Source organism: Geotrypetes seraphini, chromosome 1 (genome assembly GCF_902459505.1).
Source record: "Geotrypetes seraphini chromosome 1, aGeoSer1.1, whole genome shotgun sequence".
NCBI lineage: Eukaryota > Metazoa > Chordata > Amphibia > Gymnophiona > Dermophiidae > Geotrypetes > Geotrypetes seraphini.
Window position 1 is genome coordinate 384,839,061 of NC_047084.1, and position 26,561 is coordinate 384,865,621.

The window sequence follows — 26,561 nt, forward strand, 5'->3', positions numbered from 1 at the left end:
GGAATGAGGTCTGGAGGAGAGGAAGCATTCAGGCTGAAAGAAGGGAAGAAAGATTGGATGCACAGTGAGAAGAAGAAAGTGCAACCAGAGACTTATGAAATCACCAGACAAGATAGGAAAAATGATTTTATTTTCAATTTAGTGATCAAAATGTGTCTGAATTTATATCTGCTGTCTATATTTTGCACTATGGCCCCCTTTTACTAAACCGCAACAGCGTTTTTTAGCGCAGGGAGCCTGTGAGCGTCGGGAGTAGCCCTGGGCATTCAGCGCAGCTCCCTGGTTTAGTAAAAAGGGAGGGGATATATTTGTCTATTTTTGTATGGTTGTTACTGAGGTGACAGTGCATAGAGTCATCTGCCTTGACCTCTTTGAAAAAAAACCAGAATAGGAATGATAATTAACATTTTCTCAGCATACAGTGTGCTTTGTGTTTTTTTTAAATTTTATTGTTGGTAGATCAGTTTGACTTGGTCATTTTAAAAGTAGCTCACAAGCCCAAAAAGTGTGGGCACCCCTGAGCTAGAGCCAAATCGGAAAGGTGAGGAAGGGAGAAAGATGGCTCTGTGGTGGATGGAGAGATTGAGAGAAGGGGCAGATGATGGAAGTGGGTAGAAAGGGGAGAGAGAAGAGGTCAGATAATGGAAGTGGGGACAAGGGAGAACAAATGCTGAATGGAAGTGGAGAAAGAGAACACATACTGGATGGAAGGAGGGATAAAGAAGATAGAGTTAGTGAGATAGTGGAGGGGTGAAGGAAAGGGGTGGCATGCTGTGGGTAGACATAGTGAAAAGAGGGAAACTGAGGACTGCATAGTAAGAAAGAATTTAATTTAAACGGAGGCAGAAAATAAAGAAGGAAGACCAGAGAAGGAAAGGGAAGAGAGAGAGAGAGAGAGAAGAGAGAGATGCCAGAGAACGGGGAAGGAGACAGAGATATCAGATCTAAGCGGAGGAAATGAGAAGAGAGAGATGCTAAAAACCACAGGGGAGAGGGAAAGAGAGATGAAAGGAGAAAGATGCCAGACCATGAGGGAACAGAGGGAAGATGATGGATGCCAGACCAAAGGGGGGGGGGGGAGGCATATAGTTTCTGGAAGGGGCATAGAAGGAGAGAAGATGTCATATAGGGAGGGGCAGAGAGATGGCAGACAGTGGATGGAAGGAAGACAGTAACAAGAAGATGAGGAAAGCAGAAACCAGAGAAGACAAAGGTAGAACAAAAATTTTCTATTTATTTATTGCTTTAGGAGACATATGCCACTGTTTCTGTGGTGTTGCATTTTATTCAGAGTCCAGCTTCTTGCTGGTTCAGTTTAACCTCTGTCTATGTATTTTTATTTTATCCTCCCTTTTACAAAACTGTAGAGCGTTTTTTTAGCGCCAGCCGTGGTGGTAGCAGCTCTGATGCTCAGAATTCTATGAGTGTCAGAGCTGTTACCACCGTGGCTAAAATCCACACTACAGTTTTGTAAAAGGGGAAGGGGTTAGTTTGTGATGACATATTCCATACTAGGCGAAGGTTTTTTCTGTGTTCTGTGTGTTCGAAAGACATGGTTTTCTGTTAGGATTGATCTGTACTGGTCTGGCTTGTTTAGTTTTACAATGGATGTATTGATGTACTGCTCACTGCAATATGTAAGATGCTGCCTTTTGCTAGGTACTCATGTGTGACATGTGGCTTGTTACTAAAAATCATGTTTTTCATACAGATGGGGGGGTGTGCCAAAAAATGATGGGCTCCGGGTGTCACATATGCTAGGTACGCCACTGCCCCTCAGAGAGGAATGATCAGATTTTGATGATATTATAGAGAAAGAAATGACAGGTTTTGACGGTCTGTTGGATCTGTCCAGAGAAAGAGAGAGGTGTCAAAGATGACCCCAAGGTTGTGAGCTGACAAGACAGGGAGGATGAGAGTGTTATCCACTGAGATAGAGTGTGGGGGAGGGGAGAGGTAGGTTTAGGTGGAAGAATAAGTAGCTCAGTCTTGACCATATTCAGTTTTAAGTGGCCGTGAGACATCCAGGCAGCAATATTGGACAGGCAAGCTGAGACTCAGGCCTGGATTCCTGTAGAGATTTCTGGTGTAGAGAAGTAGAACTGGAAGTCGTCAGCATAGAGGAGATATTGAAAACCACAGGAGGAGGTCAGAGCACCAAGGGAATGAATATAGTTGGAGAAAAGAGTTCCCAGGACAGAGCCTGTACACCAACTGATAGTGGGATAGCAGTGGAGGAGGATCTACTGCTGCATACACTAAAATCTGGGTCTAAACAGCATTTAAAATTATGCTGATCAAGATAGGCTGAATAATGACCAGTTGCATACAGTGAAATTTAGTAGTTAGGAAATGCCTGTCTTTCTCCTGTTATCTACTCGGGTAGGATACGCCTCACAGGGACTTAGCAAACACAAGATATGGAGGGCCATGTATGTCAATGCACACAGTTTAGGTAACAAAATTCTAGAATTGGAGGCTGAAATAAGGAATGCCGACCTAGATGTGGTGGCAATATCTGAAACTTGGTTCACGGACTCACATGGGTGGGATATGGCTATACCGGGCTACAATCTACTTCGTCAGGACAGAGAGGGCAGGTTAGGAGGGGGGGGTAGCTCTATACATTAAAGATGACATCAAAACCAGCAGGATCACAGATGTCAAGTACACCGGGGAGTCCCTCTGGGTAAACCTGGCAAGAGGCAGAGAAAAATGCCTGTATCTAGGTATGGTATACAGACCCCCAAGACAACTGGAAGACATGGACGCAGAATTAATTGAAGACATAGAGAATATCACTCTACGAGGAGAAGCTGTACTGCTAGGGGACTTCAATATGCCTGATGCAGACTGGAACTCATTTTCAGCGACAACCAGCGGTAGCAGGAGGCTCTTAACCTCCATAAAGGGAGCACGTCTCAAACAAATGGTAACGGAGCCCACTAGGGCCCAGGCGATCCTCGACCTGGTACTCACCAATGGGGAAAGCGTCTCAGAGGTCTCAGTAGGAGATACGCTAGCCTCCAGCGACCACAACATAGTATGGTTCAACCTTAGGAAAGGCTTCCCTAGATCAAACACGAAAACAAAGGTACTCAATTTCCGGGGCACAGACTTCGCACGCATGGGAGATTTCGTCCATCAGACGCTGCAGGACCAAGCGGAGACCAATGATGTAGAAGCTAAGTGGTTAACACTGAAATCAACCATACATGAAGCAACTAGCCGCTTCATAAAATCAGTAAATAAACGACAAAGAAACAATAAACCCCAATGGTTCACCGCGGAGATTTCGCACCTCATTAAGAAGAAGAAAAAAGCGTTTCTCTCCTACAAGCGCACGGAGAAAAGAGAGGCAAAAGTAGAATATAGGACCAGGTCTACAGCGGTCAAAATGGCAGTTAGGGAGGCAAAACTTCGAGTGGAAGAAATTCTGGCAAAAAACATTAAAAAGGGGGACAAATCCTTCTTCAGGTATATTAGTGACAGAAAAAGGAACACAGGCGGGATAGTACGCCTTAGAAGACCGGACGGAAGTTACGTGGAAGCAGATTCCGATAAAGCCGAACTACTGAATGAATACTTCTGCTCAGTCTTCACCTGTGAGGCACCGGGACACGGTCCGCAGTTGAAGGCAACACAAAGCACAGAAGACCCGTTTCAGAATTTTGAGTTCACACCAGGTGAAGTTTACAGTGAACTGGCAAGACTCAAGGTGAACAAAGCCATGGGACCAGACAATTTGCACCCAAGAGTGCTCAGAGAATTGAGCGATGTCCTGGCGAAACCGTTGGCTGAGCTATTCAATCTCTCCCTAAGTAAGGGGAAAGTTCCCCTGGACTGGAAATTAGCTAATGTCGTTCCTCTGCATAAAAAGGGTTGCAGGGCAGAGGCTGCGAATTATAGACCGGTGAGTCTCACGTCAATAGTGTGCAAACTCATGGAAACACTAATTAAAAGCAAATTGGACACGAACTTGAATGAAGGGAATCTTCGGGATCCCAGTCAGCATGGATTCACCAAGGGTAGGTCCTGCCAATCCAAACTCATCAGCTTCTTTGACTGGGTAACAAGAAAGTTGGACTTGAGAGAGTCTTTGGACGTCGTGTACCTGGACTTCAATAAAGCTTTTGACAATGTCCCACACCGCAGGCTGCTAAGCAAGATGGAATCGATGGGGTTAGGAGAGACACTAACTGCATGGGTCAATGATTGGCTGAGTGGCAGACTTCAGAGGGTGGTGGTTAATGGTACCCTCTCTAAAACATCGGAGGTGACCAGTGGAGTGCCGCAGGACTCGGTCCTGGGTCCACTCCTTTTCAACATATTCATAGGGGATCTGACTCAAGGGCTTCAAGGTAAAATAACACTATTCGCCGATGACGCCAAACTATGTAATATAGTAAGTGAATGCAGTTTACAGAATTATATGGCGCAGGACCTGCTTACATTGGAAAGTTGGTCCTCAACCTGGCAGCTAGGCTTCAATGCTAAGAAATGTAAGGTCATGCACCTCGGAAGCGGAAATCCATGCAGGACGTCCTTCTTGAACAGAGAAACTTTAACTAGGACTTCAGCAGAACGAGATTTAGGAGTAATCATCAGTGCAGACATGAAAACTGCCAATCAAGTGGAGAAGGCTTCATCTAAGGCAAGGCAGATATTGGGTTGTATCAATAGAAGTTTCGTCAGCCGAAAGCCTGAAGTCATAATGCCGTTGTACAGGGCCATGGTGAGACCTTATTTGGAATACTGTGTGCAATTCTGGAGGCCACATTACAGTAAAGATGTGCGCAGAATTGAATCGGTTCAACGGACGGCCACCAGGATGATCTCGGGGCTCAAAGGTCTCTCGTACGAAGAGAGACTGAACAAATTGCAGCTCTACACTCTCGAGGAACATAGGGAGAGGGGAGACATGATCGAAACATTTAAGTACCTCACGGGACGTGTCGAAGTGGAAGATGATATTTTCTTTCTCAAGGGACCCTCGGCCACAAGAGGGCACCCGCTCAAACTCAGGGGCGGAAAATTTCATGGCGACACCAGAAAGTATTTCTTCACAGAGAGAGTGGTTGATCATTGGAACAAGCTTCCAGTGCAGGTGATCGAGGCAGACAGCGTGCCAGACTTTAAGAATAAATGGGATACCCATGTGGGTTCCCTACGAGGGTCAAGATAAGGAAATTGGGTCATTAGGGCATAGACAGGGGGTGGGTAAGCAGAGTGGGCAGACTTGATGGGCTGTAGCCCTTTTCTGCCGTCATCTTCTATGTTTCTATGTTACTGTCCCCACTCTGAACATCTACTACTGCCCACATCTTCCTCCATCCCCCAAAATGCCCCTACTCACCAAAACACACACTGTAGCTGCACCCCCCACTCCCCAAATTATCCACCACAACTGCCCCACCCCCCCACAACTATTTCCTGCAACTGCTCCGCCACTTTCTCCCAATCTGCCCCCAACTGCCCCCACTGCTGCTATACCTACCCCATAAACTATCAACACTCAACAAGTGTCTCTCCAAAATTATCACACAATTGCGCCACCCCATACTATCTGTCCCACCAGCCTCCAAACTGCCCAACTCCAGGATTATCCCCTGCTATTTACCTACCATACTATAATCAGCCCTCCAACCCCAGAATAACCCCCCAGCAACTTCCCCGCCACCCACAAACTGTTCCCACTCCTCAAGACTTCAATCTCACATTTGTCCCAGTACCCCATAAATTACCCCATGCTCAAGACTTTCCTTCATAACTGCCCCCCTCAAGTAATTCAGAATGTGCTCAGTGATAATAGGCTGCAAAGCAGAGTGACCATATCACACCCTTTCTGCAAAAACCACACTGGCTATCAATACCTTACAGTGCTACATTTAAAATTCTTAAAGTACTTAAAGAATATGATAGCCCTCTACACACCTTTGAGGCCTCTTGAAGTCATCTCAAGGAGAATCACTATTTGCACCGTGTCAAAATAAATTGCCAGCGAGCCTTCTCGTGCCTTAGCCCCCACACTCTGGGCCCGATCCTATTCAACATCTTTATAAGAGACTTGGCTGAAGGGCTGCGAGGCAAAATAACATTATTCGCCGATGACGCCAAACTAAGCAACATAGTGGGCAAAAGCACAACAGACATAAATTTAATGCCCGGCAACATGATGCACGACCTACTCCTACTGGAGCGCTGGTCTAGATCCTGGCAACTCAGCTTCAATGCCAAAAAATGCAAAGTCATGCACCTGGGCAGCCAAAATCCATGCTAGACTTACACCATTAATGGTGAGATCCTGACAAGAACTGAAGCAGAACGAGACTTAGGGGTGATCGTCAGTGAGAACATGAAGACTGCCAATCAAGTGGAACAAGCTTCATCCAAGGCAAGGCAAATCATAGGTTGCATACGCAGGAGTTTCGTCAGCCGTAAGCCTGAAGTCATTATGCCATTATATAGATCCATAGTGAGACCCCCACCTGGAGTACTGTGTGCAATTCTGGAGGCCGCATTACCGTAAGGATGTGTTGAGACTTGAGTCAGTCCAGAGAATGGCCACCCGGATGGTCTCGGGATTCAAGGATCTCCCCTACAAGGAACGGCTGGATAAATTACAGCTGTACTCACTCGAGGAACGCAGAGAGAGGGGTGACATGATCGAGACATTCAAGTATCTCATGGGCCGCATCGAGGTGGAAGAAGATATCTTCTTTTTCAAGGGTCCCGCGGCAACAAGGGGGCATCCGTGGAAAATCAGGGGCAGGAAACTGCACGGGGACACCAGGAAATTCTTTTTCACTGAAAGGGTGATTGATCGCTGGAATAGTTTTCCACTACAGTTTATTGAGGCCAGCAGTGTGCCTGATTTTAAGGCCAAATGGGATAGACAGGTGGGATCTATTCACAGAGAAAGGTAGAGGGAGGGTCATTGAGGTGGGCAGACTGGATGGGTGGTGGCCCTTATCTGCCGTCTATTTCTATGTTTCTATGTTTCTAAAGGCTATATCTAACTCGAGACTACCTGTACTTTAAGAACCAGGTGAGAGCTTGGCTATTTTCTAAGCCCTTCATATAAGTGGTGACTTTCTATTCACTCATTCTTAAGGTGACCATACGTCCCGTTTTGAACGGGACCGTTCCGTTATTACATTGCCTGTCCCGTTGTACCCACACACCACTTTGGGACGCCGAAATGTCCCGTTTTCAGTGGTGAGGGTGATCTAATAACGAGACGGTCCTGTTCAAAACCCTGGAAGAGCTGAGGACACAGCTTTCTTTACCTGCTGCCGCTGCCACCATTCGCGATCCTGCCCCAATCTCCTCCTGTTCCTGCACTGGCTCTTGGATTCACCGTGCTGCCTCGCCCTGCCCCTTGGAGTAGCACTCTCCTTTGTTAATGGCTGGCCCAGAAGCTTTCTCTCCGACGCCAGAGTTCACGTCGGAGAGAGGCTTGTGGGTCAGCCACATGCAGTGTTTCGAAGCTGCTTGGGCTGGGCCATTGGGAAATGCTGGGCTATCATCCGCAGTCCAGGAGTGCTGGAGCAAGGAGCAGTTCAAAGAGTTGGAAAGACTAAGAGGAGCAGTTCCACAAGTAAGAAGAGAGGGGATGCAAGGTGGGGGATTGGACATAGTGATGCAGGGCATGCTGTTGGAGACAAATGCTGGAGGCAGGGAGGGAGATAAGGTAGAAATGAGTTTTTAAATGGTGGTGGAGAGGAAACAAAGGGGATGCAGGTGGGGGGGATATTGGACATAGTGATGTGGGGAGTGCTGTTGGGGACAAAGGAGCAGTTCAACAAGGGGGACAAATGCTGGAAGGCAGTGAAGGGGAGGGGGCAGTTTTGAGAATATATATCTGTTGTCTATATTTAGCAATAAATTTGTCTAGTTTTCTATAGTTACTGAGGTGACACTGCGTATTTTAAAGTCATCTGCCTTGACCTCTTTGAAAAATAAAACAAATATAAATGATAATTAATATTTTCTCTGCATAGTGTGCTTTGTGTTTTTTTAAATTTTATGGTTATCATTATGAATTAATAAGATATTGTGTGTACTTGAAAAATAAATGGGAGAAATTTAGGGGCGGGGCTAGGGCAGGATTGGGGGCGGGGCTAGGGCAGGATTAGGGGCGGGACTGAAAATTAGTAGATGTCCCCTTTTGAGGAAAAAAATAAATGGTCACGCTACTCATTCTGCATCTGGACTAGCTTGCTGCACACCTTGTAATTTAGACCAGTTCCTCAGATTTTATTTAACTGTATATATAATTTGCCTTGAGTTTAGCCACCCATCTATTCAACCCAATTGACTTTTACTACTCATCTTGTCCCTTCATATACTGGGGGATGCGCTAAAGTCAGCGATCATTGCTGAACCAGTTTGCATAACTGTAGCGACAATCGCCGATAACTGACCTGCTGCACAAAACAGCCCACTGCATGTTTTTTCCCTCGATCGCCTATTTTCTGATCTGGCCATGCAAATTAGCCAAAATCTAATGCATAGTAGCCAAGCAATTGATGCACTAACATCACTTGGCTATTTTGCATCGGGTTTTAGCGCTCGTAAAAACTGATTGCTCTAGACCTATCGGTAACTGTGCCAACCAGAGCCCAGATGCACGGAGGAAGGGCCTAAAGCCGGCATTGTAGACAGTGGTCACAGAGCAGGAGGTACTGAGCACCCCTCCTACTCCCAACTTAAAAGGTACAGGGGAGAGGGTGTGTGGGAGGGCCTCCAGTGGCAGGAGGGAGTGGGCAATCTATGTCCTGCAACTGCCTACAAACCCCCAAACTATGCCCACTTCCCCAAACTACACTCTCAACTGTTGTACCACCCCACAAATTGCCCTGCCCCTGAACTACCTCCTTGCAACTGCCCACCATCCCACAAACTGCTCCCACCTCTAATACGAGTAACCTGTAAGTGCCTCTGCTACCAACTACCGTAGATCAATCACACCACACCTTCCACCCCTAACTAGCCTCCCCCCCCAACACACATGCACAGTATATACACACACATTATATATACACACATTAAGTATATTCGTGCAAAAGCATTGGCGTAATGGGACAGACCAATGTTCTATCAAGCCCAGTATCCTGCTTCAAACAGTGGCTAATCCAGATCACAAGTACTTGGCAAGAGCCCAAAAGAGTAGAATAGTTAAGCAATAGATTTTCCCAATTCCACGTTAATAATGGTTTATGGACTTATAAGAATTTGTCTAACCCTTTTCTAATCCCTTATATACTAATCGCTTTTAACACATTCTCTGGTAATGAATTCCAGAGCTTAATGACATGTTGAGAGAAGAAATATTAGTAACTTCATTGCGTGACCCTTAGTCTTTGTACTTTTGGGAAGAATATGCAAGCAATACACAGAAACAAAACAGAGATAAACTGTACATAGAGACAAATAAAGCACAGACACAAGACATCCACACAAGCATGCAAAGCTGTGCTCTGCATCCTTAAGTTAGTATTCTATAACTGAATCTAGGCACCTAGACCCTGATTCTATAAACAGCACCTACCTTGTAGGTGCCGTTGAGTGCAATTGACAATCATCCGCTAGGTGCCTTTTATAGAATTTCACCTAGCAGCGCTTAAGCATCCTTAGGCACCAGTAGGTGTTTGAAACCTTAGGCACACTCCCATTTATGCCAGGGTTTTCTTGGCCTAAATCAGACATGGGCAAATGACGGCCCGTGGGCCATATCTGACCCGTTTAGTTTTTTAATCCGGCCTGTCGACCATCCGAACCCTGCTGACCACGAGCCCTATATACCTCCCTCCAGAGCAGTGTCGGGCTGGCAGCACTCTAAACAGGCTGCTTCACAGCCTTCTCTCATCAGGGAAGGATGGAGGGTCAGCGGGGTTTCAGCTGCGTGGCAGGGGTGGGTGCTCAAGGGTTCTGCTGCACAAGGGATGGGAGAGAGGGAGGGAAGGATGGAAGCTGGGCAAGGATTCTGCTGCATGAGGGAAGGGAGAGAGGGAGGGAAGGATAGAAGCTGGGCAAAGGTTCTGCTGCACGAGGGAGGGAGGGAGGGAGGGAGGGAAGGATAGAAGCTGGGCAAGGGTTCTGCTGCACGATGGATGGGAGGGAGGGAGGGAGGGAAGGAATGAAGCTGGACAAGGGTTCCGCTGCACGAGGGATGGGAGGGAGGGCAGGAGGGAAAGATAGAAGCTGTGCAAAGGTTCTGCTGCACAGGGGGATGGGAGGGATGGAGGGATAGAAAGATGCTGCAGAGGGAAAGCACAAAGTGAGAGGGGAGGGGAAGAAAGATGCTGCACATGTGGGGGAGCGAAAGGAAGGAGGAAAAATTGGGGTGAAGGAGAGGAAGGGACATTGATCATGTATATTTGCTTTGCATTTTTTCTGCAATGCCTGTGTTTTCCCAATAGATGGCACATTAACCTTTGTTGAGGTGTGATGTATTAATGAACTCCACGTTTTTGATTTGTGTTTTGAGCCCCATAGTAAACATGAGCGGACCAAAGAAAAGAAAAGTGGATAGTGAATGACGAGTGTTTAAGAGGGAGTGGACAGCAAAATATGTTTTCATCGAAGTCCAATCAATTGCTGTATGTCTGATATGCCAGGAAACTGTTGTGGTTTTCAAAGAATACAATATCAGCCGTCACTTTGCCACGAAGCATGCTAACTAGGCTAGCAAGAAATCACCACAAGAACGGGAGGCTACGTTTACATTTAATTTATATTAGTTCGCACAAACACTCCATCCTAGTGCTGCCCGATTCACGATTCGAATCGGTTCACCGATTCAAATCAGTTTATATTAAAAACTGGACTCACCGATTCAGCCACAAGACGAGTTCGGGCTATTTCATGCCGCCAGCCGCCAGACTCTTCCCATCTAATGTAACTTCCGGTTTTGTGAAACCGAAAGTTATATCGGAAGAAACGAAAGGAGTGGGAGAGTCAAGCAGCAAGCGAGTGGACCTCGTGCAGCAGACCTCGACACTTGGCAGCAACAAATATTAGTTTTGGCTGGCTCTTTCCCCGCGATTTAATATCCAGTTCAGGCAGTAAGTAAATACATTGGCAGGGGGGCTGAAATCGGCAGGGGGGCTGGTGAGTCTTGGAGGCTGAAATCGGCAGGGGGCTGGTGAGTCTTGGGGGCTGGGGATGGAAGCTGGAAATCGGCAGGGGGGCTGGTGAGTTTTGGGGGCTGGGGATGGAATCTGGGAAACGTCAGGGGGCTGGTGAGTCTTGGGGGCTGGGGATGGAAGCTGAAATTGGCAGGGGGGCTGGTGAGTCTTGGGGGCTGAAATCGGCAGGGGGGCTGGTGAGTCCTGGGGGCTGGGGATGGAAGCTGAAATTGGCAGGGGGGCTGGTGAGTCTTGGGGGCTGAAATCGGCAGGGGGGCTGGTGAGTCCTGGGGGCTGGGGATGGAAGCTGAAATCGGCAGGGGGGCTGGTGAGTCTTGGGTAACGTGACCATTTATTTTTTTCATCAAAACGGGACATCTATTAATATTCAGTCCCGCCTCCAATCCCGCCCTAGCCCTTGCCCCACCCCAATCCCACCCTAGCCCCACCCCAATCCCGCCCTAGCCCTGCCCCTAATTTCTTCCATTCATTTTTCATGTACACACAATATCTTATTATTTCATAATGGTAACTATAAAATTTTTAAAAAACCTCAAAGCACCCTATACGCAGAGAAAATGTTAATTATTTATATTTGGGGGGTTTTCAATGATGTCACCTCAGTAACTATAGAAAAATAGACAAATATAGTGCAAAATATAGACAGCAGATATAAATTCTCAAAACTGACACATTTTTATCACTAAATTGAAAATAAAATCATTTTTCCTACCTTTGCTGTTTGGTGATTTCATGAGTATCTGGTTGCATTTCCCTCTGACTGTGAATCCTATCTTTCATTTCTTTCTGCACTCAGGCCCAACAATTGTCCCTTTCTATTCCCTCCCTCCTTCCTTCCTATGTCCTTAGTGCCCCCAGTAACTTCCTATGTCCTTAGTGTCCCCAGCACCTCCTTTCTATGTCCTTAGTGCTCCCAGTGCCTCCTTCCTATGTCCGTAGTGCCCCCAGATCCAGTCTCAGTTCTCCTTTGTACCTTTGTTCCAGGTCTCCCTTTCTCTCTCTCCCTCCTCTGTTATGATCTTGCCTCTCTCTGCTCTTCCTCAGGGGCTCTCCCCCTCTGTCTGCATCTTCCAAAGTCCTGCTTCTGCCTCCTGTCTTTCCCCTTTGGTCCAGGCCTTTATCTCTCTAGCTTTCTTCTACTTACAACCCCCCCCCTTCTCTGCGGTTTTCTCTCCTTCCTTCATCCCTCCTTCCTATGTCCCCTCACTGCTTCCAGCCTTTGTCCCACCCTCTCCCAAAAAGCCTACCGGCCTACCTCCCCAAAGCCAGCCTTCCCCAAAGCCAGTCTGCCTGTCTACCTACCCCAAAGCCAGCCAGCCTACCTGCCTCCCCCAGAGCCTGCCTGCCTGCCTATCTCCCCAAAAGCCTGCCTGCCTACCTCCCTCCCTCCCCCAGAGCTAGCCAGCCTGCCTGCCTCCCCCAAAGCCTGCCTACCTCCCTCCCTCCCCCAAAGCCAGCCAGCCTGCCTGCCTGCCTCCCTCCCCAAAACCTGCCTACCTACCTCCCTCCCCCAGAGCCAGCCAGCCAGCCAGCCTGCCTGCCTACCTCCTCCCCCCCTACCGCGGAAAACAAAAGGGTCCACCGCCGCTGCTCCTCTGCTGCAAACTGCTGGAACCCGGAAGCCTTCTTTCCGACGTCAATTCTGACGTCGGAGAGGATGTTACGGGCCAGCCAGGCAGCGATTGGCTGGCCTGGAACGTCCTCTCTGACGTCAGAATTGATGTCGGAAAGAAGGCTTCCGGGTTCCAGCAGTTTGCAGCAGAGGAGCAGCGGTGGTGGACCTAAATCGGGCCTGGAGGGAGGCTTTTGGGTTTGTTTGTTTTTTTGGTGCGGCAGGGGAGGGACAGGAAGCGATCGCCTGTCCCGTTGTCCCCGCGCACATCTTCTGGACGCTGTCTCTGAAAATGGGGCATTTTGGGCGTCCCGAAGCTGTGTGTGGGGACAACGGGCAGGGGATCCGAAAACGGGACTGTCCCGTTCAAAACGGGACGTATGGTCACCTTAGTCATGGGGGCTGGGGATGGAAGCTGAAATTGGCAGGGGGACTGGGTAAGGAAGCTGAAATCGGCAGGGAGCTGGTGAGTCTTGGGGGCTGGGTATGGAAGCTGAGAATCAGCATGGGGGCTGGTGAGTCTTAGGGGCTGGGGATGGAAGCTGGGAATTGGCAGGGGGGCTGGGGATGGAAGCTGATATTGGCAGGGGGCTGGTGAGTCTTGGGGGCTGGGTATGGAAGCTGAGAATCAGCATAGGGGCTGGTGAGTCTTAGGGGCTGGGGATGGAAGCTGGGAATTGGCAGGGGGGCTGGGGATGGAAGCTGAGAATCAGAATGGGGGCTGGTGAGTCTTGGGGACTGGAGATGGAAGCTGGGAATCGGCAGGGGGGCTGGTGAATCTTTGGGGCTGGGGATGGAAGCTGGGAATTCGCAGGGGGGCTACTGAGTCTTGGGGGCTGGGGATGGAAGCTGGGAATTCGCAGGGGGGCTACTGAGTCTTGGGGGCTGGGGATGGAAGCTGAATACTGCAGGGGGGACTGGTGAGTCTTGGGGGCTGGGAATGGAAGCTTGGAATCGGCAGGGTGGCTGGGGATGGAAGCTGAAATCGGCAGGGGGGCTGGTGAGTCTTAGGGGCTGGGGATGGAAGCTGGAAATTGGCAGGGTGGCTGGTGAGTCTTGGGGGCTGGGGATGGAAGCTGGGAATTGGCAGGGGGGCTGGTGAGTCTTGGGGGCTGGGGATGGAAGCTGGGAATTGGCAGGGGGTTGATGAGTCTTGGGGACTAGGGATGGAATCTGGGAATCGTCAGGGGGGCTGGTGAGTCATGGGGGCTGGGTATGGAAGTTGGGAATTGGCAGGGGGGCTGGGGATGGAAGCTGAAATCGGCAGGGGGGCTGGTGAGTCTTGGGGGCTGGGAATGAAAGCTGAAATTGGCAGGGAGGCTTGTGAGTCTTGGGGGCTGGGGATGGAAGCTGGGAATCAGCAGGGGGGCTGGTGAGTCTTAGGGTCTGGGGATGGAAGCTGGGAATCGGCAGGGGGCTGGTGAGTCTTGGGGGCTGGGGATGGAAGCTCAGAATCATTTCTGTAGGCTATCAGAAATTTGCTTAATTATCTATTCACACAGAAAAGCAGTAAAAGTCAATAGGTTCTCTGAGTGGGAACAACCTGTTTGATCTTGCACTCTTGTGATTGACCAATTGTATATCACTGTTTAATTTATCACATTGATTAATTTGAGCACATGTGAGGTGTCCTATGATGGTGTGCAGGCAGAGGGCAATTAACCTGTGCCTTATTGTGTAAAGCGCTGGAGAATTCTCTCCCCTCGCTTACCTCTCACGCTGAGGACACCCTGCTTCAGTATAATCATTTATATGATTTATCTTATAAACATTATTACATGGTCTTTTCCTTATGTGCTGAGACATCAGGTTGTTCCCACTCGGAAATCCTATTGACTTTTAATGCTTTTCTGTGTGGTTTTAATATTTTTGCTATTCATTATACCTAAACTATTATTCAGTAGAAAAAATGTAGTTTGTTCAATCAAATCCTGTCTGGACATTGGACTTCTATGAGTGAATGTTCTGCTTGATTGAACAAACTACATTTTTCTACTGAATAATAGTCTAGGTAGAACGAAAGTAAATAGCTAAAATGTTTGAGTAGATAATTAAGGAAATCTTTTTGATATTGCTTGCTTATGGACTGGGAAAAAAGACTGTTCAAGCAAATGTCTCCAAAACTGCTTTAATGGAAAAATGTGATTTTTTTTTAAGTACTTTGTGAAATTTATTGTTGTACTTTGTTTAAACTTAAAAAGCTGTGTCATTAACAGTGAATCGAATCGAATCGAAAAATCGATTCAACACGGTGAGGAGGGCTATGTATGGAGGGCTATGCACGTTAATGCCCACTGTTTGGGCAATAAGATTCTGCAATTAGAAATGGAAATGAGGAACGCCGACCTAGATGTGGTGGCAATATCCAAGACTTGGTTCACGGACTTCCATGGGTGGGATTTGGCTATACCGGGATACAACTTACTTCGGCGGGACAGAGAGGGCAAAATGGGAGGAGGGGTAGCACTATACACTAGAGCACAGGTGTCAAAGTCGGTCCTCGAGGGCCAGAATCCAGTCGGGTTTTCAGGATTTCCCCAATGAATCTGCATGAGATCTATTTGCATGCACTGCTTTCAATGCATATTCATTGGGGAAATCCAGAAAACCCGACTGGATTCCGGCCCTCGAGGAGGGACTTTGACACCCCTGCACTAGAGGGTACCAAAATTGCAGATGTCAAGTACACCGGGGAATCCCTCTGGGTGAATTTGGCTAGGGGGAAGGACAAATGCCTGTATCTTGGTGTAGTATACAGACCTCCAAGACAACAGGAAGACATGGATATAGAATTAGTCGAAGACATTGAGAATATCACTTTGCGTGGAGACACAGTATTGTTAAGAGACTTCAATATGCCTGATGTGGATTGGAACAATCTTTCTGCTACGACCAGCAGCAGCAGGAAGCTATTAACCTCTATAAAGGGAGCAAGACTCAGACAAATGGTATTAGAGCCCACTAGGGATCGGGAGATACTAGACCTAATACTCACCAACGGAGAAAGTGTCACAGAGGTCTCGGTAGGCGATATGTTGGCCTCCAGTGACCACAACATGATATGGTATATCAGGAAAGGTTTCACTAAGTCAAGCACATTAACCAAGGTCCTCAACTTTAAGGGCACAAACGTCGAAAGCATGGGAGATTTCGTCCATCGGGCACTGCAAAACTATGCTGAAACAGATAATGTAGAGGTAATATGGTCAACTCTGAAATCAACCTTACACGAAGCAACCAACCGCTACGTCAAATCAGTAAGTAAACGGTGAAGAAACAATAGACCACAGTGGTTCTCTGCGGAGATCTCAGACCTCATAAAAAAGAAGAAAAGAGCGTTCATCCTCTACAAACAACCAGGGAAGCGAGAATTCAAGGAAGACTATCTAGCAAAGTCAAAAGCGGTCAAAACGGCAGTCAGGGAGGCCAAACTCCGAATGGAGGAGAACCTTGCGAAGAACATCAAGAAGGGCGATAAATCCTTCTTCCGGTATATTAATGACAGAAAAAGAAACACAGATGGGATAGTACGCCTTAGGAAACCCGACGAGAACTATGTAGAATCGGACTCTGACAAAGCCAAACTTTTAAATGAATACTTCTGCTCAGTTTTCACTTGCGAGGCGCTGGGATCTGGCCCTCAGCTGCCAATGAGGGAAAACTCGGATGACCCATTTTGAAATTTCGAGTTTACGCCCAGCAGGGTCTACGAGGAGCTATCAAGACTCAAGGTGAACAAAGCTAAGGGACCGGACAAACTACACCCCAGGGAGACCATCCTGGTGGAACCATTATCCGCGCTCTTCAATCTTTCCCTAAGTACAAGAAGAGTCCCGTTGGAATGGAAAATAGCTAACATCATTCCACTCCACAAAAAGGGATGCAGGACGGAGGCTGAGAATTATAGACCGGTGAGTCTCACATCGATAGTGAGTAAACTTATGGAAACACTAATCAAACGCCAATTGGATTCGATCCTGAATGAGGTGAATCTACGAGATCCCCATCAACATGGTTTTACGAAGGGAAGGTCCTGCCAATCAAATCTGATCAGCTTCTTTGACTGGGTAACAAGAAAGTTGGATATAGGGGAGTCCCTGGACGTCATGTACTTGGACTTCAGCAAAGTGTTTGATAGCGTCCCACACCGCAGGTTATTGATCAAGATGGGTTTGATGGGACTGGGTGAAACATTAACCGCATGGGTTAGGGACTGGCTTAGAGGTAGACTTCAGAGGGTAGTGGTAAACGGTACCCTCTCCGATACGATGGAAGTGATCAGCGGAGTGCCGCAGGGCTCGGTCTTGGGCCCGATCCTATTTAACATCTTCGTAAGAGACTTGGCTGAGGGGCTTCGAGGTAAAATTACACTATTCGCCGATGACGCCAAACTATGTAACTTAGTAGGCAACCGCACAACAGATGAAAGCACAGTGCCTGACAAAAGCTCAATGCCCAACAGTATGACGCAGGACCTACTCCTGCTGGAGCATTTGTCAAAGACTTGGCAACTAAGCTTCATGCACCTTGGCGGCAAAATCCATGCAGGACTTACACCCTAAATGGTGAGATCCTAGCAAGGACTGTAGCAGAACGTGACTTAGGGGTGATCATTAGCGAAGACATGAAGACTGCCAATCAAGTGGAGAAAGCTTCATCCAAGGCTAGACAAATCATAGATTGTATCTGCAGAAGTTTCGTCAGCCGTAAGCCCGAGGTCATAATGCCGTTGTACAGATCCATGGTGAGACCCCCATCTGGAATACTGTGTACAATTCTGGAGGCCGCATTATCAAAAAGATGTGTGGAGAGTTGAGTCTGTTCAGCGAATGGCCACCAGGATGGTCTCAGGTCTCAAGGATCTCCCATATGAGGAACGACTGGGTAAGTTGCAGCTGTACTCACTCGAGGAACGCAGAGAGAGGGGAGACATGATCGAGACGTTCAAATATGTCACAGGCCGTATCGAGGTGGAAGAGGATCTCTTTTTCCTTAAAGAACCCACGGCAACAAGAGGGCATCCATTGAAAATCAGGGGTGGGAAATTTCTTGGCGACACCAGAAAATATTTCTTCACCGACAGGGTGGTTGATCGCTGGAATAATCTTCCACAACAGGTAATTGAGGCCAGCAGCGTGCCAGATTTTTAAAAAAGATGGAATTGGCATGTGGGATCTCTTCATGGAGGTAGTTAGGGGGTGGGCCATTAGTGTGGGCAAACTAGATGGGCCATGGCCCTTTTCTGCCGTCATGTTCTATGTTTCTATGAATCAAAATATTTTTCTCTGAATCGGGCAGCACTACTTCATCCATCTGCTCTTGGTCCGGCTCCTCTGTCAAATTTAAGAACCCATTGTGGCCCACGAGTCAAAAGGTTTGCCCACCCTTGGCCTAAATGGTACCTGCGTCTAAGTCAAGCCACTCCCAAAATCTGCCTAGCATCCGCCCCCTAACCACACCTACTTTCTAGTAGACCTTCAGTGTAGGCATCTACCATTTCTAATTATTTTTTAAAATTGATTTTAATTGATTTTTAATGGTGTTGTTCAATTATTGGCACCGATTAAGCCTAATTGAATAATTAAATTAGGCACCTAGATTGGTTAGGCGGCCGACCTAGACACTTAATTTCAAATCGCACTGTACCCTTACACAGGAGAAACCAAAAAGGACAGCAAAGGCAGGGTGCTGTAATACTTTATTCATTCAAATAAAGACTCAACATGTATGTGTTTTGGCCAATTTGGACGAAACATGTATGTGTCGAGTCTTTACCTAATTTTAAGTGCCATTTATAGAATCTGGGCCCAAGGACCCGATAAAGAAGAGGCGCCTACTAGATGTCCTTGGGGTACCTTTAATTCTCCATTACCTCAGATTGTAATACCTCTGGGGACAAAGAAATACCTATCATATCTGAATATAACGCACTTTTAGTTCCTCTGAAAAGATATGAACTAAATTCAAAGAATAATAACTACATTTCTCCCTCTGAATCTGCAAGGGTTAGGGGCAGAGCCGGCCGGCGAATATGGACAATCACGGATAACTTTTAGGGCTGACTCTGATCCACCTCCGCCTCCCTCCTGCATCCTGGACCTCGTCAGACATTACCTGGTGGTCTAGTGATGACGCAGGGCAGGAGAGATCTTCCTACGCTCCTGCCCTGCGCAGAGCTGTCATAAAAAATGGCTGCCGTGAGTTCCCGTTGTAGTCTCGTGAGACCACAGGAACTCACGGCAGCCAGTTTTGATGACGGCTCTGCACGGGGCAGGAGCGTATGAAGATCGCTCCTGCCCCGCGTAACCATTAGACCACCAGGTAAGATCTTGGGAGGTCCGGAATGCAGTGATTCAGCCTTTATAAACTAAGGGGAGGTCCGGGGCAAAAAATTGCGAATAACCGAATTTGCGGGCCTTAAACCTGTGGATTTGGAGGGCGAAGTGCAAACTGAAAGAACAGACAAAGTGTCACTTACTGATAAAAGTCCAAATTTAATATCAAAGTTACTGTAATTATGAACAGAATTCAGGCAATTAACATTACATAAGAACATAAGAACTGCCGTACTGGGACAGACCGAAGGTCCATCAAGCCCAGTATCCTGTTTCCAACAGTGGTCAACCCAGGTCCCAAGCACCTAGCTCGATCCCAAGTTGCAAAACAGATTCTATGCTGCTTATCCTAACCTGGCACCACGTGGAACAGACTAATCCAGGTCATGATTTTACCTGCTATAATGCAGAAATTTGTAGCCTTGTTTCTGGTTTCTTTTGTCATTTGGTTAAGCAATGACCCCTGCTGGCTGACTGGCTCACAAACATATCAGTACTGGCTCTCAAAGAGTATAGGGGTGGAGCTATCAAAGGTAAAATCCCTGGCTGCCAGGAATGATGCTCCACAGCATCCATTTAAGACTGCATTACCACTTCAAACTAAGACTTCCCCATTATGGGATTGAAACATTCCAATTAGTCTAAAAGTGTAGGAGTTGCAGAACGTTTACCAGTGGGGGAACCATAGAAGTGAAAATATGGAAAGGGATATGTAAATGTTTTTAAAACTATTGCTGGCCAATTTATGTACTGTTTAAATTATCACCTTTTTAAATGTCTAACAATGAAAGAGTAATCCTCAGAGACCCAGCCCAGTAATTACATCTGATTTAATGTTGTGACATTTTTCACCGGCAGACTAAATATTGTTATTGTTATGTGCATTTTGGGTTTGAAAGTAGTCTAAGTAATTAAGGTGACATGAAAGAGAAACTGTAACATGGCACAACCATGAGGAGACCTGAGAATCTGCATCTAGAAGTTGAAAAAAAGTTTACCCCCCCCACCCCTTTTAAGAAGTCACGATAGGGATTTTTAACGCCAGCCACAGCGGTAAAAGCTCCGACGTTCATAGAATTCTTATGAGCGCCACAGCTTTTACCGCCCCGGCCTTAAATAAAAAAAACCCTAACTCAGCTTTATAAAAGGGGGTTAGTGATGGTTTTATTCTATGTTGTATACTTGATAGAATGTCACACTAAATCTTTATTCATTTTAAAGCCAAAAATAAGTGCAACATATTATACAGTCATCTTATACTTTAACAGCACTTAAATTCAATCAGAATTATATTCCATGACAAATACATATATCATCCCCACCCTTCTACTTATCCAAAAATTTGCACACAAAATTAAAAATATCTTCCCTCCCACCCTAGACGTGTATTATCATTGTCACACTAAACTTACGCTGGATCCTGAAAAAGCACCGATAAAAAGGACCACTTATTTCTAGTACCAACTTATTTCCTCTCAAGTATAAATTCAAATTGTAAAGAAAAGTATTAACAACACTGAATACAAAGGTGTGTATTCTGATTTTTGTTATTTTATTATACAGTATGTTTAATACATCGATGATTCTGAAAACAACAATATGGCATAACATCAACACAAGTGAACACACTCAAGCAAGAGCACAGAGAGGATATAGGAAATGTCTTGCTCACATAGACAAACAGCTGCCTATTGCGTAATTAAGAAGAATACAAAATATACACCACAACCTTAATGTTTCTTGGTTCACTAATAAAGTTAATCTGAAGGCCAACACTGAATGTGAAAGAAGAATCACTTGTATAGGATTCTCAGCCTAATCTGCCCAAATGCACCTGCCATGTCAAAATTAATACAAGCTTGCCATTTTTTTTGCACTGAACGGATTTCTCTTTATTTACTCTTTATTACAGTATCAAACACAGATCACACTGCTTGCCTAATGGGTTTGGCAGGTTGTTTTGTCAATTGATCTAACTAGACCTTCCTGACTCCCCAGATCCTAATGCATTTTCCAGCTATCAACCTTGTAATCTCCCTGGGAATGCCCAGGCCAATTTTTTTGTAAACCGCCTAGAACTGAAAGGTTTTGGCGGGATAGAAGACGCCAATGTAATGTAATGTAATTGTTTCCCTATCGGTACAATACAAGAAGAATCTCACTAAACCCAGGGCTTGTGCCTACACAGATGCTGCAGGTTTAGGAGCTAACCTCAGCAGATATGCATTAATAATATCATTGAGCAGTGCAGCTTGGAGTTCATCTAGCAGTTACATGTTGCAAAAGTCACAGCATCTGAAAATTTCTCCCCTCACTAGTTTTACCTGGAATCTGGTGCTCTTCGCTCTCCTCCCCTGCTGCCGGGCGCTGAGTGAAATCAGAGTATGGATGGTCCTTCTCGAGATCAGTCATGTTTGGGAAAATGGCTTATAGATTCTGTCTATTTGTTGCTTGTGTTCTTTTCCTTCAGTAAAACGGCATACCTTTTTAGTAGAGAAATATCAAGAAGGAACTGCGGTTGCATTCTGCATAAGGAGTGGCTTAAGAAAAAAAAAAAAAGCCACCATACATCTAGTTCGCACACCCATACAGCCTTATCTAGTTTGACCACTGTGGTAGGGTGATATGCTTTTTTCTTATCAAACTAGAAAGGTATGCCTGTGCAAATTTATGGCATAGGGAGCATATCAACAATAATATGCCTTCATAAATTAAGGCTATAAATAAATGAATTATATATAATAAAATGTCTATACTGTTCTCTCAAAGAGTAATCTGCATTTATGGGTCATATAGAGCTTGCTGGAAAAAACAAGTGGGTCAAATTTGCAGAGCATGGCTCATTGAATTCTTTCCAAACCCTATATATTTTTCGCACTCCAAGTCAAAGCACTGAAAACACCATCCACAGACATGTACAGGGTAGTAAGGAGTGATTTTGCCTCCATAGAGACATTCTTGACTACTTCTATTAGGTTAGCAAAAAATGAAGGATGCAGTGTCCATCTTGGCAGTGCTGTTTCTTCAAGGAGCTGCTGCTCTATGCACCATACAGTGAAATGGGCTTTCCTCAGAAAGTCTTACAAGATAGATAAGATATGTTTATGTTTATTTAAGATTTGATATACCGCACCTGCATTTTACTGACCTAAGCGGTTTACAAAGTATCAAACTAAAATGAAATTAGGTACTTGAGAAAAATGACCCTATCTGTCCCGAAGGCTCACAATCTAGCTAAAGTACCTGATAAACTAAAAATCTGTAATAACAACATATATACATTTCCAAGATTAAAAATCAAAGAAATAGAAAGAATGATAGAAGATTAAAAATAAAACAAATTTAAGAGATAGAAAAGTCTCTGAAGGGGCCTGATAGCAAACAGTCATATTTTAGTGCAGTTCTTAATACAACTCCCGGCACAGCACACTTCACAGATCCGCAGAGCTTGAGAGCATCAAAGAAATGAACATTTCTAAATCCTCTAAAACTGTTATATGAAAGATAGTGTTCATTCTATAACCCCTCAGTATCTCTCCTCTCTTGTCTCTCCTAATACACCTCCCCGAGAACTCTGTTCATCAGACAAATTGCTCTTATCTGTACCCTTCTCCTCCACTTCCAATTTCACACTTCATTCCTTTCAGCCCGGTGGCTCATATACCTGGAATAAACTACCTGAGTCCATCTGCCACGCCTCTTCCCTTGTTCAAAAGAAGGCTGAAAGCGTACCTTTTTAAGACAGCCTTCAACTCATAACCCTACTCCTCTCTGCCCTCTGTTCACCACCCTAGCCAGCAGTTTAACCATCCCCTTTAACTGTAACCCTTACCCTGGCATCCTGTTTGTCTGTCTTGATTTTTTAGATTGTAAGCTCATTCGAGCAGGGACTTTCTCCTTTGTGACTGTACAACATTGTGTTCTTCTGGCAGCGTTCTAGAAATAATTAATTATTTTTTAAATATATATATATATATATATATATCTTTATTGATTTTTCATTCTAAAAACAGTGCATACAAAAATTGCATAACAAGTTGCCTGAAAAAACAGCACTTATATCCATAAGAATAATTTTCACCTCCCTCCCCCCTGATTTCTATATATTCAAGATACCCATACACTAGTACTAACAACTCATAAATAAACCAGTCCTTATACATTATCCTTCTCCCTCCCACTCCCTTCCCTGGATGTAAAAAGTATAACCAAAAGTAAAGGGAAAAACCATTCAATTAGAATCAATAAGATTGGTCAATGGACCCCCACGTCAGATTAAACCCCTTTGTTCAGACATCATTTTCTCGTAACAATAACACAAGCATATCGAATTCCCCCCAAAAGTGAAATTTAAGCGGTCACAATTCTTCCAGTTTTTCGTAATCATTTGGATGGCTACCCCAGTCATTATACTCAATAACCTGTTTTCATGCCTGTCTACTGGAGATGTAGGAGATAACAACGTCCCACATAATACCACTTCATATGACAGCGGAACCACAGTCTCCAGAATCAGAGAAATAATTAATAGTAGTAGTAGCATAGATAGACAAGGGCTCACTCAGTGCAGGTCTGTCTACTGCCTGCAGATCTGTGGTGTAGTCTCTGAGTCAGGCCTCTTTCTGCATTAACAGGCTTGAGTGTGATAAGACCTAAATTGGGCCCAGGGTTGCAGAGCGGGTCCTGGTGTACAGTCTGCTGGCTGAAGGATGTGCTTCAGTGATTAGGCTAGGTATCTTTGAACATATAAACTTGGGGAAGTTTCCTAGGTAGCTGTGAACAAAAGGTCATGGATACCAGCATATCAGTCCTTTGTTCTGACTATGATGGAGGCCCATAGGAAAGGGAAAGGATAATATTAAATGAACTCATCACTTTAGGGCAGTGAAATAGTTACTGAGGATGGGCAGACAAGATGTGCCATTTGGTCTTTATCTGCTGTCATGTTTCTATGTTTCTTTACTTAATGTGGATAGTTATTCAGTTAGCAGACTGAATATTGCTGCTAATTGGATAGTTTCTGGCTCCATTTTAGCTCTGCTCTCATATAACTCCACAACACAGGGAACGTCTGTAATGATTACTAGCAAAAGTTCAGATAATGCCATTGAAAATCAGTGGCAACTTCCAGATACTAAACATTCATATCCATTTTGAATGTTGGCCATGAGAATTACTTAGAGTGTGCTGAGAGAACAACACAGAGGAGTATGCCAGCATATCGAGCTACTGTAACTAGCAATTGGTTTTCTTTTCCCTGTGCACAGTGGACACCAGAGTAAGGGAATTGCTGTTGGCACCTCCCTGGCAATTGACATAGGCTACTGCAGTTGCACTGTCAGAGAAGACTCTGACCGCTTGGCCCTCCAGAGCCTTCAGCTAATGCATTAGAGTCAACCGATTGGGCAACCATTTCCACTGAGAGTATGTCCAATACCCCTGAATGGGATGCTGAGTGCAGTGGACTCCCCAGCCCCAAAGGCTGGAATCTGTAAGTACCCAGGAGGTGATATGCAGTGGTATGTCCTTGCATAGTGATTGTGTGAGAAGCCACCAATAAAGTTGGCCCAAGCCTCCAGAGTCCAGAGAAGACTGGTCTGTAACTCATCATAGTCTGGAGCCCAGCGAGAGAGTAAGTCAAGCTGGAAAGATGAATGTGCACTCTCACCCAAGGAACCCATGGTAGCCACGGATACCAGGACCTGAAGATAGTCCCATGTCGAAGGAGCTGGAGAAGGGAAGAAATCCAGGAACGGAGAATCAGTTCGCATACCCCTGGAAGACAGATGCAGGCCACAGCAGTGTTGAAGAGAACATCCAGGTATTCCAAGACTGCTTGGGTGAGAGACTACCCTGTCTGTAATGTACAATCCAACCAAGGTCCTCTAGCACCTGGATCACCTGATCCACCGTATGTTGACCCTCGACCTATGAGGGAGCTCTGACTAGCCAATCGACCAAGACAAGGTGCACTTGCAGACCCATATTACTTAAGTAAGCCACTATGACTGCCATCATCTTGGTGAAGGCACGAGGAGTCATTGCTAGTACAAAGGGCAGAGCCCAAAACTGGCAATGTTTGTTCAAGATGTGAAACTGCAAGTATCTGCGGTGGGCTGGAAAGATCAGAATGTGCAAGCATGCCCCCATGAATCCAGAGAGGCAAGGGACTCTCCTGGGGCCACCGCTGCTATAACAGATAGCACTGTTTCCATGTAAGAACATGGAATCTGGAGAGCCTCATGTACGTGTTGCAGCTCCAGAATAGGCACCCAGCCTTCTGAGTCAATCAGTGGCACAAAATAGCATATGGAATATCTGCCAGAGCCTGAAAGACTGGGCAGCACCCGCTCTAGAACTTGAATATTCAGCAAGTACTGTACAGTAGCCTGCACTTGGAGTGCCTTGTCAGGGTGCCCTGCGGGAGATTCCACAAACCAATTGGTCAGAGGCTGTACGAATTCCAATTACAACCCAACCAAATAAAGTCCAGAACCTACAGGTCAGATGTAATACAAACCCAAGCTGGCAGGAACGCTGACAGCCTGCCACCTCTCTGTGCCTTCTTTGCAGGGGGTGAAGGATGGGATCCAGATGGCTGGGCACATCTGTAGCCGGAGTACCACTTCCAGGAGCTCTGGTCTGAGACATGGCGCTGGAATATGGATGGGAATGACTGGAGCCATGAAAATTAGAGCGACCAGAACACCTAGATGGTCTGGGCCTGCTATCAGGCAGGGTCTCAGAGTGACTGAACACCACAGAATCCATGAGGTCGACAAGGCCCTTTCCAAACAACAACTGCTCTGAAAGGGAAGTCTCGCCAAAGAAACCTTTGGAAGTAGAATCCCCAGAACAATTGTCCAAACCAGAGCATTCTGCAGGCAGAAATGGAAAACATCAAAACTGGCATAAGGCATATAAAGCGGCAGTCATATAAGCTGACACAGCCAAAGAAGTTAAGGAAGAGAATCTACAGCCTCATTCTCTAGGGTGCACAGGTGATGCAGATAGGTGCGTGTGACAACAGATGTAGCCAAAGCAGCAGCAGCCTCCAGAGGACAACATCCACACGGCGGCCCTGCATATCTGTAAGCACCACAGCACTTTCTCTGGGTAGAGAGGCACAATCAGGCACCTGCGTAACCAAAGAATCCACTCAAGCCTGATCCAGAGCCTTTGGGACAAGCAAAACACGGTCCTCGCTAATATAAGAGCACATTCCAGATAGTCACATTGCTCTAATATTACAATGCTCATATCAAGGGAAAGGTGGAAGACTGGGAGCGCACACCACAAAGCCAGGAGAAAAAAAGAGGACAGAGCCGGCTGAGTGATCAAATGCAATTCCTGCATAGACTCAGAAATAAGATCTGGCAAAGCCGCAAACTGAAATAAGTGCAGAACTGTGGGATCGAAGGATCTGAAGATCTAGTATACAGTCCTTGGTCCCCTGTTCTT

General features: G+C 46.0%; 2 protein-coding genes across 4 annotated transcripts in view; one reads left to right on the plus strand and one right to left on the minus strand.

Annotated features, from left to right (window-relative positions):
- Positions 1–21,643, minus strand: part of HEMGN (hemogen) — a 62,314-nt gene extending 40,671 nt beyond the window's left edge. Inside the window, exon 1 of one of the 2 annotated variants that reach the window (XM_033916584.1) lies at positions 21,425–21,643. In XM_033916584.1, coding sequence (XP_033772475.1) covers positions 21,425–21,512 — 88 coding nt within the window. In that variant the 5' untranslated portion in view covers positions 21,513–21,643. The remainder of the gene's footprint in view (positions 1–21,424) is intronic. The other variant, XM_033916593.1, reaches the window with a different exon arrangement.
- Positions 19,026–26,561, plus strand: part of LOC117346641 (purpurin-like) — a 58,009-nt gene continuing 50,473 nt past the window's right edge. For both annotated transcript variants that reach the window (XM_033916570.1, XM_033916561.1), the window contains exon 1: positions 19,026–19,086. The gene's annotated coding sequence lies outside the window, so the exon portion shown is untranslated. The remainder of the gene's footprint in view (positions 19,087–26,561) is intronic.